This window comes from Pteronotus mesoamericanus, unplaced genomic scaffold, assembly GCF_021234165.1.
Source record: "Pteronotus mesoamericanus isolate MK-2021 breed Mesoamerican mustached bat unplaced genomic scaffold, CSHL_Meso_final contig_20, whole genome shotgun sequence".
NCBI classification, from domain to species: domain Eukaryota; kingdom Metazoa; phylum Chordata; class Mammalia; order Chiroptera; family Mormoopidae; genus Pteronotus; species Pteronotus mesoamericanus.
Genome location: NW_026555085.1, coordinates 40,061,790 through 40,079,655, shown reverse-complemented (window position 1 = coordinate 40,079,655; position 17,866 = coordinate 40,061,790). Strand labels below are relative to the sequence as shown.

At 41.4% G+C, this 17,866-nt stretch overlaps 1 protein-coding gene across 1 annotated transcript in view; it reads right to left on the bottom strand.

Moving 5' to 3' along the window:
• Positions 1–17,866, bottom strand: part of SH3BGRL2 (SH3 domain binding glutamate rich protein like 2) — a 76,660-nt gene that overhangs the window by 46,217 nt on the left and 12,577 nt on the right. Inside the window, exons 3-4 of the mRNA XM_054568630.1 lie at positions 16,210–16,357; positions 15,678–16,008 (exon numbers count right to left, since the gene is read on the bottom strand). Of these exons, the coding sequence (XP_054424605.1) occupies positions 15,678–16,008; positions 16,210–16,357 (479 nt within the window). The remainder of the gene's footprint in view (positions 1–15,677; positions 16,009–16,209; positions 16,358–17,866) is intronic.

Sequence of the window (17,866 nt, the reverse complement as noted above, 5' to 3'; positions counted from 1 at the left end):
TCTCCTGAAAGCGGGGATTGAGGCTTTCTGTAAAATTAAAGCTCGTTCCTTCAAACACAAACTTATTATTTTATTTTTTAACTATTTTTAGTTTGGAAATCTTTCTAAAATGTACCACATGTTCCTGCATTGTTCAGCAGAGTACATCAAACCAAAATATATCAAACCTGATTGAATCTGCTCTAGATGAAGAATCACCATTGTGATCCATTTTTGTACTTGATGTGGTGCACTGACATTTCTCAGAGTCCACTTATGTGTAAAAGCCTGCTGCTTTACTTTATCCCAAATGGCCAAAGCTGTGTTTCTGGAATTTTCCATTTCTGCCTTTAAAAGGCAGCTGTCACTTCTCAGAGCTTCCTCTCAGTGGGGTCAAAAACCACTGTGGCCTACGTTACTCACATTCTTCTGGGCAAGGCTGTGAACGGCAGCCTGCAACCCTGCAGAATGTAGAACAGCCCATCGCCTCTCAGTGGCCTGTCTGCTTCCTTCTAGGTCTCCAGCCTCATTCCGCACAGGGATTCTAGAACTGATATCTGGATAAGGAAAATCATGCTATAATGAATGATCTGTAATAATATAGATCCTTCATGCCACTTAGTTAAGAAGCAGTAAAACCAATCATGTCCCTCACAGCCTTTATATTTCCCAAGGCACACTTCTGTCTACATGCTCTATACTCCAGTCCCACTTTGACGTGGTCTTGAACTCTTGATAGAGCTTTATAATTTTGATGCAGAAGCTACAGAAACAATATTTCTTTTTCACTTTTTCAATAAATACTATATGCCAAGTTTTCTAACAGGAAGCCTGGGGGAATAAAAAGACAAACAGAATAGTCCCTAACCTCAGTGAATTTAGAACTTGTAGTTCAAACAACCTGGGTACGAAATAGTTATAACCAAGGGTGGGCTGTATTGAGGCCACAAGAGAGAAGTTCCCAGGCTGTGCCACGGAGGCTAGAGAGGTAGAGTCCTCCCAGTGTGGAGGGCGAAGAAGGAAGGGAGGAGTGTGGACTGCACTTCATTGGGAAATGTCATTGGTCCCGGCTTCAAATGAAAAGAGGGGTCTCTGACTAGTCCCAATGTAGGGTGAGCACCGTCAAGGCAAAGAAAATGGCACTAGAAAAGACACAGAAGGCAGGGAGGAAAAAAAGCCTCGTGTACTGACACAGTAGTCCAAAGGATACTGAGAGAAAATGCTGCAGAGGTCAGAATCAGATCTCAGAGGGCCCCAGGTATCAGGCTAAAAAGTTTGGTTTTGAAGCTATCCACTCTCAAGGACCAATGAGGTTTTGCTAAGCTTTCTGACCCTAACACACCAACTTAACCTTTTAAAAGGATAAGGCTTCTCTCCCCAACCCTTTAATGGAAAAGGAATTCAAAAGGTGAATTATTAATCATCTCGTTCCTGTTAATTATCTCTTGAACTAAACTTGCTATTAAAATATCACTGTGGAACTAACTATAGAGCATCCATTGGTCTTGCTCTCACACTACAGGAAATACCAATGGAAAAGGAGTCATCTTGTCTAAAACAAAGGGCAGCACAGATACACAAATCAAATTCATGTCTGATGAGAAAGAACAGCGAGAATGACATCTGTTCCAGTTCACATACTAATACAAAATATTTTGGAAACAAAAAGTCTTTTAACTTTCCCGTGGAGTCTTTTATTTAAGGGAAATCTGAAGTCTTAAAAACAGCCACCTTCCCAACTCAAGAGATGCTTTTTTCTATTTAGATCTGAATATGACTTTCTTTGCCCTCATCCAAATAAGTATAGCTGCCCTTGAGACTTACCTACAGGTTGGATAATTTTAGCACTGTATTCCACATGACTCTGTATTGCCTTCTGTTTTCCGTTGTTCCTCTTTATTCCCCAGCCAGGTTTGGAGTTATTTGTTCGGGGGTGGGGATGAGTAATGCCGTATACTCATTCTGCATCCTGAACACTGGGCAATGGAAGGTTCTCATAAATAGATAAGAACGGATTAACTCAATCAATTTCCAAAATATATATCCCCTAAAGACCCAATTCTGTGTTGCTCACCCTGGTTTATGTACAGAATACAAGAGGGGAAAAAAAAACAAACCCTCAGAGCTAAAACTCTTAAAAAAAACAAAACAAAAAAAACTGTATCAGCTGTTGAAAACATCAACATTATCACTCCTTAGGGAAATGCAAATCAAAACTACATCGAAACATTATCACATACCCACTAGAATGGTTATAATCTAAAACACAGAGAACAACAAGTACTGGAGAGGATGTAGAGAAACCGGGACCCTCATAATTACTAGTGAAAATGTAGAATAAAATAGCTGCTTTGGAAAACAATTTGGCAGTTCCTTACAGTGTTAGATATAGAGTTACTATATGAACCACTAATTCTACTCGGCATATGTCCAATAGAATTGAAAATATATGGTCACACAAAAACATACACAAATGTTCAAAGAGGCATTATTTATAATAGCCAAAAATGGAAAAAAAAAACCCTAAACATCCATCAACTGATGAATAAATGTGGTATATTCATACAACGGAATATTATCCAGACATAAGGAAACAAAGTGCTGATACTTTCTACAGCATGTATATACTTTGACACATTCTGCTAAGCCAAAGAAGCCGAACCAAAAGGGCACATACTGTATGATTCTACTTAAATGAAATGTCTAGAATATGCAAATCCACAGACAGAAAGTAGATAAGTAGTTGCCAGGGGCTGGAGGGACGAAGGAATGGAGACTGACTGCTAACGGACTTGGGGCTTCTCCTTGGGGTGATGAAAGGTGTTGGAAATAGATTATAGTGATGGGTGCACAACAGTGAATATACTAAAAGCCACTGATACAATTGAAAAGGGTGAATTTCATGGAATATGACATATCTCAATCAGAAAACAACAAAAACACCACCATGAGAAACCTGAAGCCCAGAGAAGCTAAATTTTTTGTCTGAAGACACAAAGCTAATTTATATGGCATCTCCAAGACCACACTCCAAGTCTCCTAATTCCCAGGGCAGTATTCTAGGTCCGCAATACATCGCTCTAGAAGTATCAGGACAAGCAGTGTACACTTGACCTAGTCATTTATTTAACAGATCACATCTCATCAGAAGAGGAAGATGAGTTAAAAGATCTCTTCAGTTCCTTCCAGTTTTAAGGCAATCAGAGTCTTATATTGTACACATTTCCTTTCTGCTACTACAGATTAGAGCAGGGCTTCTCAATCAGGGGTGATTTTCCTCCCCAGGGGACATTTGAGAATGTCTAGAGAAGTTTTTGGTTGTCATAACTGGGATACAGGGGCTCTACTAGCATCCAGCAGGTAGAGACCAGGCCTGCTGCTCTAGGATCACAATGCATTGGGCAACCCTCCACAACAAAGAATTACCCAGCCCAAAATGTCAATAGTGATGCTGGTGATAAACTGTGCTTTAGGGTATGATCAACTTCACCTTGAAGCTCTTCAAGGAAGTTCTGCCTTAGAGTATAATGACTTCAAATAGCAATCATGAGATCACAGAATTGGCTGGGAGGCTAGCACAAGCACACAAAGGAAGGAGGGACACTTTTTATTTATCCCCCATAATAATTAACTTCCACGGAATTGAATATTCAAATGCCCACAGCAGTAAAGCAGTTAACATAAATGGTGAGGCCAATAAACACCTAATAACCATTTAGGACTATTATTTCCTTCCTTCCACAAAAATAACTTTTCACTGGCTCCCATTCTCCATGAAACATATATAATCCTCTCAATATAACCTGTGGCTTCCCACTTTTGATAGACATAGATACCAAGAAACACTTTCTATTATTAGAGAAAAGCATATGACAAGCTCCAAAACAAAGAGCTCAGACTTAGAAAGATGGTGCAAACGGTGGGGGGGCTGTGGAGACCCCAAGGGCACATGCCTGGATTCAGGGGTCTCCATTAATTAGCTCCAATGGATCCATGCCATGATGGAGTGAGGCACTGGGGTCAAGAGATCTTTGGATGACTGAGTAGAAAATATTGTGTGTGTGTGACAGAGAGAAGGACAGACAGAGAGACAGACAGAGAAAGTGAGATCTCCCACTATTTAAAATCTTGGCTCAGGAAAAGAAAAAAAATTAAAATACCATGTTAAGTCAAAAGCAAAGGAGTTCCAGGGAGGAACCTTCACTACCCTAATAAACAATGTCAGTTTGAAGTCTTCCTATACATGTATTTCATCAAACTCAGGACCCAGTGTCTGATAATCAGAAAAAAAAATTTCTTTAATTAAATCTTAATAGTTTATTTAAAGTTTAGAATTCACAAAATAATTCTCTTGAGAATTAGTGCAGGCTTAAATTTAAATGACACTCATATTATTAATGGCTGGCATTCCATTAAGTTCCAACCAGTATACAAATGGGGATGCTGAGATCCAATGAAGTTAAAAGACTTGCTAAGCCACCCTGTTGGTTAGGGTACTGGAGTCGTGATTTGTACCCAGGCCTTTATGTTCCTAAAATCCACATCCTCTTCACAGAGTACCTTGCTTGCATCACACAAATTTCTTCTATTTACCAAGTTTATGAGACTCTCTCTGTAAATTACATGTAAAGTACCTTGTCTTTGTGAAGTGTACGAACACGGGCTTTGCATACCCACTCCTGTGAGCCCTCCTGCCTTCCTGTGGGCGTTGATTACCATATTCCCCTTACTTACAGCAGCAGCCCACACTCCCACGGGCCCCAGCCCTCACTCCCACGGGGCCCTCCTTCCCTCCCCTCCAGCCACCAACAGCCCTGAACCTGGCCTCCCACTTTCTATTCACTTTTGCTTTGAATTCTAAACTCTACCAAATGGATACTTTATTTGCAGGGTAGAAACAGGAAATCATCACCCCAAGGAGAAAATGTCTCCCAAGAACTCAGGATCCAAAATTAATAGAATGTGGGCACACACTCTCACCATTTATCCCGGTACATTTCATGTTGCCCAAGAAGTCCCAAGAGATTAAATATATCCGCCCTCAACCCCATCCCTGGGTTCTAACTGCGGGGCCAAACCTTTCCTTTTCCCATATTACCCTCCCATCCCATCCCATCCTGCTCCCTCCAGCTCAACACATCAAGTCAGTTCTACTCAACTTTACCACACAAAGCAAGAGAATCATATTTGAAGCAAATCTGGCTTCAGGACACCCAATAAAACATTCAACAGTCCATTCAGTGCACTGCCCGTTCTAATTTCTTTATCTCCAATTCCTTCCTCTGGCTCTGGAGCATGGCCATTAGGAAACAGAATGGCACAGATTACGGGTGTTGGAACCTTCTGGAATCTACAGCAAGGCAGGTTATTTAAAGTTTCTGAACTTCAGCAGTTTCCTGAGAGAGAGACAGAACACACAAACATGAATGGCTAACATGCCAAGTAACTTTAAGAAAGAAAAATAGCAAACAAAAAGCCCTGAGTATTTCTTGCACATAGTGTGAGGAAGAAGAGGAGGAGGAGGAGGAGGAGGACCACAATGACTACAACAACAGAATTAATTTTCCATTTCAACCCCTACACCTTACAGCTTTCATCAGTCTCTACAGAAGCAAAGCCATTATCTTCACATGCCCTGAGGACACTGTGCTTACAATCACTTGCTCAACAGCTGGGAGGGGACCCCGGAACTGTTCTTTAGGAGTCCTGCCCCTCCCCTTTCCTTAGCTTGCGCTCACACACTGCAATCCTTGCCAGCTTTCTGGGTCAGGGCGACCCATGTTCTCACGGGTCTCTGACTGTGGGCTCTTCTAGTGGGCCATGCAGGGTAATGAAAAAACTAGTGGACACAAAACCAGAAGATGGGGGTTCAAATCTGGATTCAGTGAGCTGAATAATCCTAATGTTACTTAACTACCTTGTACCTTAATATTCTCATCTGGAAAAGAGGTACAATAAAGCAGTCTGTAGGGTCATTGTAAGGTTTAAATAACCTGCAGGAAAAATCCTGTCACATCGCTGGGCACAAGTAAACACTCGTTCACCTGAACCTGATCTTTCAACGCCCAGAGGCTCAGCATGGTGGACAGGCATATCCTAGAGTCAACCTGTTCCAGCATCTTCTTCCCTCTCCTGTCTCCACCACCTCTTCCCACAAAGCCCCCGTTACCTCATTTACCACCCATCCACCTGCCATCTGCCAGGTTTGAAAGCACCCCACCTACATGTCACAAACATTAAGATTCAGCATTCAGTTTCACAGTCACGATAATCACTGTCTTTGCTGGGAAGCATCCCTCATTTTTATTAGACACAGAGATCCTGGCCCTTTTCCACCACCCTCACCCCCAAATTTGGAGCGAGACATTTGCAGACTATATTATCCATTCATTCAGCTTGTTGTCTCATAGTTCTGTCGCAGACTCAAAATAGTCTACATTCAGGTACATAAATCTGAAAGACAGAGTCCAACTGCACAGAGTCTAAGACAGGGCTGGCAGATCTGCAGCAGAAGCCCGAGCCCTCCTTCCTCTGGTGCCAGAGAAGACACCAACAGTCAATCACTGCTTGTTTCCCAGACAAGGCTCCAAAACCCCTCTCCCAGCTCTCCAGGCAGCCACCATCAGTCAGAGCTGTCATTTGGGATGAAATCTGCTTGCCAAGGTTAGGAAGCTTTAAATCAAGCCAGAACTCTAAAATCATGTACTATGAACAGCAAAGAATTGGTGCCCATGTGCATGCTAGTAAGCACTTCATAGGCAGTGAATAAATACGGTTCAGTGACTCGTGTACAACATGCTATATAACCATAAAATGTTCAAAAATTACAGAACTCTAATTAAGTAGTTTGTATGGAGAATGACCTCAAATTGTAATGTTATTCATTCAAATTTCAGTTGAGAACTCTTTACACTTAAAGTTACTAAAAACTCTCCAAAAATTATACCAGCATGTATCCTCAGCTTAGTAAGTACTATATACTGTACATAATATTTTGATGATTAATGATCTTACATGATCCAATGTTATAATTTTTATTTTTATTACTGCTATTACTACTATTGCTGCTGCTGATGTAATAGAAATAATAGATAACATACACTAAGTATTTACTATGTACCTGGCACTCTGCTAAACAGCTTGTGGGGAATACTTCATTCATTCAATGCTCATGATAATCCTGTACAGAAAGTACCATTTACAAATGAAGAAGCCAAGGCTGCTTGCCTAAGGTCACATCCCTCATCAATGGCAGAGCTAGGATTTGGACTCAGTCCCTGCCTTAACATGAGGGAACCCTATCCTCCAATGGTAGATAATCTATAGATGGGACAGAAGACTACACTGGGTTTAACATAAAGTGACTCCAGAATTAAATATATCAGCAGATATTCAACCCAAACACCTACTTTGCCTAAACAGTAGTTTATCATAAAAGGACAGTACAACCTAAAACTCCTACCACCTGGTGATCCAGGCTTAGAGAAATGGCCAATTCCCATTCAAAGGAACGGCCCCAATGAATATAATAACCAAAGAGAAAACCAGGAAACTTCAATCCGCGTGGGAATGTCATGAATGAAGAAGACTACACCTGCACTCCTCATACAACCCACAGAAGGAAAACAAACTACACTCAAAAGCTGTGTTTTTGTTGTTGTTACTTTGAGTTTAGTTTTGCTTTGTTTTTGTTTTAATATTGGATTAGGATGCAGCAAGAGCTGCTTACTTTAACTCTATATGCATTTACCAAATATCTCAACTGACTTGTCAAGCGAGTTACCTAACTGGGTCTCTCTTACACTGAGCCCTCCTCTCCCAAAGCCACTAGATGGAAGCTGACAGAAAGGCATTTCCTGATCTGGGCCATTACCAGTATGAAATGGAAAACACACCCTGTAATACTTAGAACCCTCTGCCCTCAGTCACAGCCAACGTTCCACTTCCAGCTCTTGGAGCTCTGAAGCAGTATTGGCAGAGGGCCCACAAAGGTTCCACAACAAGACAGACACACCCTGATGTACACATGCCCTGTTTTTCCACTTTCCAGGGTCAGTCCCAGGAAACCCTGTTTGGGGTTCTGCCAGATACTGGGCCAGCCCAAAATACTCAGGCCCTCTCAGGAATAAATAAACTGCCAATGGCAACAGAGATTCAGAACCATCATTTCTCAGCCTTGTGGCTAAGATCAACTGCAGAGGGAACCAGATCCAGGGGACCGACTATATTGCTCTAGAGTTTCCCAGGGGCTGCACCAGCCTAAAAGTACCTGGGTTTGTAGGTAGAGGGGGGCTCCAGTCTACCAGCGTCTAGTTCAGCGCTCGGTACTACAGCAAAGCTGTCAGGAGTCCAAAAGGGAAACATTCAATTAAGTGCTTTTCCTAGATTGATTTCTTCTTTAGAGTTTAGGAAAAAACAATCAAACATAAAAAAAAAATAACACTAACTTAACTATTTGTTGAAACTAAACCTTTTTTTGTATATTTCTTGCCTATTTCTATTATTTTTAAAAAGCCTTAAATGACTTTTTGGTATCCTTTATCCAGTTTTTGATTAAATGCTTGTAGAATATTTTCCCTAAAAAAAACCCATTAACCCTTTTTTAGATGTGTTGTAAATACTTTCCTACTTTATTACTTGTCCTTTAACTTTTCTTATGTATATTACTGTACAGTCTTAAATGTTTAATATAGTCATATTGTTAATATTTTACTTTATAGCTTCTGGGTTTGAATACTTTACTTCATGGTAAGAAAAACATTATTTTGTATTTTCTCCTAAAACTCCTTAGATTTTACATATTGATTTTTAACTCACCTGAATATTTTTTGTATAAAGTGTAAAACAGGGCTCTGTATTTGTTTTATTTCAAGTAATAGTGGTCCATGCACTTTATTTGTTGAATAAGACTTACCTCTCCATTGATTTGAAATATCAATTTAATAATATATTACATTGTTAGACAGATATGTACATTTGTTTCTAGAAAGCTCATTTTATTTCATTGATCTACTTGATTATATTTGTGCTTGTGTCATGTTGTTTTAATTGCTGAGACTTTATAATGGATTTAAATTTTTTAATATTTTATAATAGATTTTGACATTAAAAAATGAAAAAATAAAATCAATATGCAAAGAAAGAAAGGAAAAAAAGAAAAGAAAGAAAGAACTCCTACCTTTTGCGACAACATGGATAGAACTGGAGAATATTATGCTAAGTGAAATAAGCCAGTCGGTAAAAGACAAACACGACATGATCTCACCTATAAGTGGAATCTCTTCAAAAAAATAAACTAATGAACAAAATAAACCACGGGCAAGAAAACGTGGAGCAGACTGAAAGCGACCAGAGGGGATGGGGAAGGAGGACAATGGTGGAAAGAAGGGGAAGGGACTAGACAAAGAACATGTGTGAATGACCCGTGGACATGGACAGCAGAGTGGGAATGACTGTGGGAGAGGGGGGCAGAATGGGAGGGTGGAGGAGGGCAAAGGGGGAAAAACTGAGACACCTGTAATAAAATAAACATGATTTAAAAATAAAAAATTTTAAAAAAAACTTCATTTCCTCAAATAGATGTTTATTGAAAGTGTCCTAAAACAAATGGGTAAAAAGCCCCTAATTTCATAAAGGAGCCCATGACCTTGATTATATTTATATTTACAAGTTTAAACTATTATTGTAGAATAAAAATATCAAATTTGGGGAATACTAAAATGAACTAGAAAAACTGAGGTGAGATGTTCATTTGGGATATTGATAAATCTCCCCTCCTAGCAACAGGCCTTGTACATTGACTATAATTCCATATAATTACATTCAGCTGCTGCCTTTAAGATTCAAGACATTTGCGCAAAGTCTTTTCAATTAAAGGGGGAAATTCCATCAATTAATCCTTCTATTTCAACCCTTATATTAATGCTATTATAGGAACAATCATGTCCCCAAAAGATGTTGAAGTCCCAATCTCTGGCAATTATGAATGTGGCTTTATTTGGAAATAGGGTCTTGGCAGATGATTAAGTTAAGATGAGGTCATTAGGGTGGGCTCTAATTCAATATGACTGTGTCCTTATGGAAAGGGGAAATTTGGATACAGACACACACACACACACACACACACACACACACCATGAACACCATATGAACATGAGGGTAAATAGCACGGTGATAAGCCTACAAGCCAAGGAACCCCCAAAACGGCCAGCACACCAACACAAGACAGGGGAGTCGCAGGGAACAGGAGTCTCTCCAACAGCTCTCAGGAGGAAGCAACCCTGCTGACACCTTGATGTTTACTTCAAGCTCCCGGAACAGTGAGACAAGTTTCTGTTGTTTAAGCCCCACCCTCCCGGTTTTTGGTACTTTGTTAATGGTAGCCCTTAGGAAACTAACACACAGTCCTTCCCAGCCTGACCTTCTCTTACAATCACATCCTTTTCCTTGCGTCCCAACATATTTCTGCTTCTGCCCATTTCGTGTATGCTCCCACCTCTTCCTGCACCTCACTCCACACCCTCCGCTTTGGCATGATTCCTCCTCAGGGATACCACTGGCACTTTGCACGGGGCAGTTCTCCTGGGGGACTGTCCAGAGCACTGCAGGATGTCGAGGAGCCCTGGTACTATCATTCACCTCGGGTGCCACAGTGCCCACGGTGAGAACTACTCCAGAAGCTTTGGAGCCACCTGCCCACCAGAGTGTGACTCATGGTCCCGCCATCTACTGTGCATGATCTCATCAGGTAGGTTAACTTCAATCTCTTCAACTAAAGAGTAAAATGGGAATAACTATCAAACCCTGGCCATATGACTGATGATAAAATGAGTTAAAGATGCTTGGAAGCCCAGTCTTACCTTTTCTAACACCTTCTTGCATTACAATTACTTAGGAATTAATGCCTGGTCTGTTCTACAAAATCACATCCTGACTTTGACTGCCTTGAACTCTTTTTGATTGCTTCCTCACACAATGGAGCTTCACTAAATACATTCTGTGGAGATGCAATTGCTTAACTGATCACTGCATGTTTAAAACAGTTATAAGTCATACAGAGCAGCTGGGTATGCCTTCTACAGTGGCAAAGAGCAAGACATCTCTGAATATCGTTTCTATGTGTCCTTCCACCATGCTACTGTACTTGAAATGTACTGTATTTTGCCCCATATAATGCACACATTTTTGCCCAAATTTTTGAGGGAAAAGTAAGGATGCACATTATACATGGGTATAATGCACACAAAAACATGGGTGCACATTATATACAGCAAAATACGGTACTTGCCACCCTGGGCAAAGCTCCATTTTTTCCAACTTTGCTTCCAATTTCTCTGTAACTTTTGTTCCCAGTGAAGCATAACCCACATCCAGGGATATACTTGCTGTCTAGCTCATTTCATATTGCCCATGGAAACATCCCCCAAGGCAGCGAGTCCCCCATTCTCCTTGGTTAAACAGTTTACATCTCAAGTCTTTGAGCTGTAGAGAGTCAGCCATGATTTGTGCGACAAGGGCAGAGATTAAATCTGTTCTTCTGACCATCACATATACCACACCTAACACCTAACAGCACCTAACACAGATCCTGGTACTTAGTAGGTTTTCAATGATTGATGAGTGCAAGAATTAATCCATGTGTGAATGAACGCATTGCCGAATGAACACATGAATGAATACATTCAAGAGTCAGGAGACCTGGCTTCCATTTAACCCTCAGCTCTGCACTGGCTGACATAAATGACCTCAGGGAAAGCCACTGAATCTCTTTGTCCAAATTTCCTTCTTGTGAAATTAGGTGGTTGGACTTCACTAAAAATTTGTTTTCTTCCTGCTCTAAAAACTGAGCCCATGAACTTTAACAAAGAGTAAAAGACTTTATTTCTTTTTTGAAAAATTTTAGTCAATACTTCTGCTGGGGGGGGGGGGGGAAGAGAGGGCAGGTGCATTTTTCTGAAATCACACGCCAGCAGTCCCTCCCTGTCAGAGGGTACCTGTTCTCTGGGGGAAAAGGTTCCAGAGATCATGCAAGCTGCAGATACGGAAGACATCTCGGAGACACTGACTACACGGAGTTTGTGTGTTATCATGGGCTTCTTTCAAGGACAGAGTCTACGCTGACCTCAAAAGGGGTCCACAGGGACCTCTGCTGCCTGCTGTCTCCCACCCAAAGCTCCTCCCTTTCCAGCCTGAAGAAGGAGGGCTTTATGCACTGACTCCCAGGCTCCAAATCTAACTCAATCCCTCTCTCTGCCATCTGCCTAAGGCTCCCACATGCATATTTCATGATTTCTGGCACATTTCCTCCTTATCTGACATCCTGCAATGTATCCCTCTGCTGCCTATATTATTTCTATCTCTGGTAAGAATGTTCCTGAAAGAGGCATATGTCCTTGGGCTGTACTCTATTACCATGGTTTTACCTTTCCTATCTTATCTCCCCACCTGGTCCCCACAAGAATTCCTTGAGGACACAGACCACCCCCTTTATTCTCCTCTACTTCCCCAGAAGACCAAGGACAGTGCTAGGCAAGAAGCAACCCTTAGAAAACACTTATTGAATGAATTAAATAAGGAGTGAATGAAATAGCTGACAGATTTCAATGTTTTTAAATTAAAAATTCATATTAATATATTTCCAGCATAAAGTTACCAAGACCTCCCCCTTTAGGTATGCAACCAGGATAAGCCAAATACATTATTGTCCTAAGACTGAAATAAAACGTCCTTCACCGCAACAAGAAGGACAGCAACGTTATCAGGTGCATAAAAAATCTGATTTTTCAGATATCCATTATCATAATAATGTGGAATTGCTTTTATTTCCTAGTAAAAGCAGATTTTACCTGGAGCCAAGCAGGATAAAAGGGCAATCACCCTTAGGTGTTAATTATTTCAACTACCACTGTTATACGTTGAAGCCAGAGAGTTCGGGGAAATCAGAACAAGATATGAGCATTTTCTCTAAATAGAATATTTGAATCTATTGCTGATTGGGGCAGAGCATCTTTCTAGAAATTCCTGGGACTTACTTAGCTAAGTCTAATTCTAGTCATATTCTTCCCTTGAGGTTTAATAAACTTCAGCTAAAATCAAACTGACTCAGAAATCAAATTATTTGTTCTCCCATGCACTTTCTAGTCACGGTTGGTCACCAAATAAAACAGTGCCAATGGTCAACACAACACTGCTGGAAGGAAAACTTCACAGCTATGCCATCAAAGCTTAATATAGCTTAATGCTATAAGCCCTATTAGCCTCCCAGCCCAACAGTTGACTTAAACAACTTCATTACCTCTTGGAAATCATTATTCTTGTACATGAGCATAAAGTTATCATTGCCAAAAGTATCAATATTACATAATTACAGAAAAACTGTGTATGGATATAGGAAATACTACAATTGGAGAGACTCTATGGCTGAGGATTAACTGAGACTTGAAAAGACTGAGTCCATTAAGCAGATAATGAGTGTTTATGGGCTGTACATATGTGATAACAGAGTCTGTCTTCCAGCTCAAATCAAATCATGTCAGAACACAGGGCCATGAGGGGACCTGAGACACCGCAGTAAAACACCAAAGAAAACATAAATTCACTTTAAGGCTTATACATATATTGCTGTATTAAAAGAAGCTGTTGCAAGGGTTTATTCACATTTACCCACTGACGCCGTCAAAGCATTTGAAAGCTAGAGTGCAATTCTGAGTTATTTGTCACACAACTCTACATTCTACAGAAAAAAGGCTCAGGCAGAGGGAGCACCTTGTCCAAGCTTACACCGCTAGTTAGAGACTGCATTCAAACTTAGGTCTTCCCCCGTTGCCCACACGGCTCAGTTGGTTGGGCATTGTCTTACAGGCCAAAGGGTCACTGGTTTGATTCCAGGCCAAGACACATGTCTGGTTTGTGGGTTCAGTTCCCAGTCGGGGGCATGTACAAAAGGCAACCAATCAATGTTTCTCTCTTGCATCAATGTTTCTCTCCCTTTTCTCCCTTTCTTCCCCTCTTTCTAAAATCAATAAGCATTTCCTCAGGTAAGGATAAAAAAAACTTAAATAAAAAAATACTTAGATCTCTTAAGTCTAGCTTCATATGCAAAACAACATTAAAGTTAATAAGGTACATAGCATGCTGGCAATAAATATTTGTTAATGGAATTGAGGAAATAGAGATGCAGGGTTCCAGAGCTATCTTGATATACTATCTATTGACAGGATAAGACAAGCAATTACCTCAAGCTTTGACGTTGACTCATCCAGTATAGCCTAGGCTTCTTAATACTTTAAAGCATCCCTTGCACAATCAATAAAATGCTATTGGAACAATTATTGAAGCATGCTAGTTGATGGTGAAACCAAAAGCTTTGTAGCATTCTTATGAAGGGGTGCATTTGAAAAACTCTATCCACAAAACAGTATGGGTTTCCAAATACACGAAGGGTAGCTTCAGTGGAGAAATCTATAAAAGGCAGGTATGACTAAGCAACCACAAACAACTAGAAACACCAAAACTATCAGGAGTTTGGGGACCAGAGCATGCCTGCATATAAAGATAAGTTGGCATTTCCCACCTATTGTTCCTAATGTAAAAAAGAGTCCTTTTTTTTTTTTTTTTTTTTTTTGGTACTACAGTGTTGATATCTCTTTAAATAAAAAGACTCAGTGGCTTATAAGGATTTGCAAACAATATTTTATTCCATCCTCCATCCCACCTGTTTAACAAACAAATTTTGGGACAACTGGGTTGAGCTGCTGGGGAGTCAACTGGCCAGGTCAAACTTTAAGCAACCAATACTGCACTTTTTGATGTACTTATATATGTTTTATATACCTCGCCAAAGAGCCTCTTAAGTCCATAGTTTAACTCTTAGCTAAGCAAACCAAATCTTAATAATCATGTAAAACATTGCTACATGTCTTACTCATTGGGCTATCAAGTGTAGTACGGAATTTTCCTTAGTCTTACATCTAACTTCTCTTCTTCCTAAAAATATTTAAGAATATCGACGAAACTAAATAGCTTACAATAACTAAAGAGACCACCATTTATATATCCCTGAGATGAAATTGACCACAGCAGTACAGGGGAAGAATCCAAACACACATTTACATAAAGATGTAAACATATTTACAGTATTCAAGGGGAAAAAATTCCAGGCACAACAGGAAAAACCAGGTTTACAGTTTTCTTTGCGCAGGTATAACACTAAAGAAATATACTTGGTGGGAAAAGGCGCGTAGAGAGCAATTCCTGCTCAAACTTGTTTCATTCAAGAGCTAGGATAGCAAACCAAGCAGCCGAAAAAGCTCCCGTACTAAACTTAACCAGGCTTAAAGTCCAAAATCAGGAGTAATCCACACCAAGGGAAGCAGGACCCAGACGCTCTTGGACCACCCCTTCTCCAAATTTCCGAGCCATACAACCGGAGCTGGGGGCTCCCCGCGCTGTCCCCGTCTCTGCTGGTGCAGGGTGAGCGTGGGGCGAGCCTGGGGTCCCCCACCCACCTTGCTCCCGCCCTTTTCATTGTCCAAGTGTGAATGGATCACCTGGCGGGCGCCGGCTAGCACGGCCGGACTGACGTGCTGCGCGCAGAGACGCGCAGGGGCGAGTCCCGCGCGCCTCCCGCAGGATCCGTACCGGTGCCCCCATCCCGGCTAACCCGACCTCAGCCCGCTACAGGTCCCCGCCACGCTCACCGCCACGAAGCCCGAAGAGGAGGCGATGAACACGCGGATGACCATCCTCTTGCAGTGCCGGGACGCACCGTCTGCCCCCTTGGGCTCTGGGCTGGCGCGGACGCGGAGGCAAAATTCGGCTGAGAACCGCGGGCGCCACTGGGTAGAGCGCTCCCTTCGGGTAAGATCAACGGGATCTAGATCCCTCCCTCCCGGTCTGCAGATAAAAAACCTCAGCGCCTCTCCGCCGCCAGCCGAGGCAGTGGAGGAGGAGGTGGAGAGGGAGGAGGGAAATGGGGGCGGGGCATGATGGGAGTTGTAGTTTCGGTCTTTCCCTGGGGTGGCTGGTGGACTGAGTTTTTTCAGGTTTATTGCACGTCAATCCCGTCCGCCTGCAGGTGGCTGGAAGGGAACCCCAGGAGGGGAAAAGGGCCTGACAAGGAGTGGCGATGATGACAGAGTGACGAGGAAAAAGAAAACTAGGCAAAAAGGCTTGGTTCAAAGTCCAAGCTTAGGTTCTATGTTGTGGTTTGCTGGTTTGGAGCATCCCCACCCAGGGCTATCAAGGTGGGGCAAGCTACAGCGACCTGCGGCCTTCGGGATGGGGTGGGCTGGGCTCTCAGGAGGCGGTGGCGGCGGCGGCGGTGGCGGCGGCGGCGGCGGGGTCAGTGCGGCTGGGCGCGACTGTTTTCCCAGTGACTCTGGAGATTGCAGAAAGGTGATTCTTTTAGATAAATGAGAGGTTTTCTTTTTCTGCAGACACTGAAAATTAGAAACCCAAATGAGAGCAAAACCGATATTTTATTTTTCTTAGCAAAACTGTAATTGTAGTAGAAAAAATAAATACCAAGCGAAATTAGAATCCTACTATCAACATTGGGAATCAGGACCCCACCCGCCCCACCCCCTACCCTAACACAATGGCTTTGCTCTGTGCACCTAATATTTACAGTTGAGCCAATTCTGTGCCTTTTTCAGACCTGCTGCACATTCCAGCGCAGTCTCCCTGGAGGATGCCGTTAAATAAAAAGCTTTTATGTAGTTACTGATAGTTTAGGAATAGTTCTTTAGCAAGTGCTCCTGTTTAACAAAAGCGCAAGCCTGTCGCAGTTTAGTGGAAATGAAGCCGTTTTCCCTGCAGCACTGTATTTTCTTCCTTTCAGCAGGGGAGCTTTTCAGAGTTCTGGGAACAATGTTAATTAATAATTCTAGAAGCAAAGAAATGAGGTGGTGAGCTGTCTTGGAAAATTTCTTGCACAAATACTAAACGGTTTGGACCATTTGTGTTTTAAAGCGATTTTGAGTATTTTAAATTTATAACCTTTCCTGAGTGACTTAAGTCATTTCTGTAGTATTCCTTTTTAATTAAGTATAATAACAGAAGATCAATCTTAATGGGACTTTATTTCTTTTTAGTATTCAACAGTTTTAAATATGTTTAGCTGAATTTACTCTCTCTTCAAATCCACTTCAGTTTGGCTACCATAAATGTGGAAATGTATGTCTATAAAATTTAAAATAATTTTCTTGAAGATAGATACTTATTTCCTGTATAAATACAACTTTATAAAAAGCAGCATTTTCTGCAGTTTGAAAGTATACAGCTTTGAAGATATGGTTAATATCAACAAATAGGAACCAGAGCCTATTCTCTGGAAAGTATGAGAATGGATGAAAAGATGAATAAGTCATTTTCTCCATCAGCAGAGCACCTCTTGTATGCAAAAAAAAAAAAAAAAAAAAAAAAAAGTACAGAAATAGAGAAAAAAAACAAAACAAAACACTATACCAATGGAGAGGGAAGGGTGACCTTTAGAGGAGCCTTTAAAGGTGAGTCAAATTTCTGCTGGCAGATAAGGGGAGAGTGCAGGGTGAGACCAAGCAGTGTATGCGAGAATAGGCAGGAGTTGGTTTTGCTTCAGAAAGGGAAGTGAGGGGACTTAGAGGAAACAGGGCTGACAAAAGAGATTTGAATGAATATAGCAAGGAACTCTCCTGGGTTGTCTGCCCAGTTCCTTGCCCTTTTCTGGAATGTGTTTGTCCTCTCTCATCCAAGAGGTTGTAGTGATAATGGTGCCCCCAAACTCTTTTCAGACATCAAGATACAGACCCTTGTCCATGACTGACTGGTCTAGGAGTGAGCATGTGACCCCAGCAAGGCTACATTCCTACCCTAAGGATTTGGAATTAATACTGGGAAAGAGAGACTA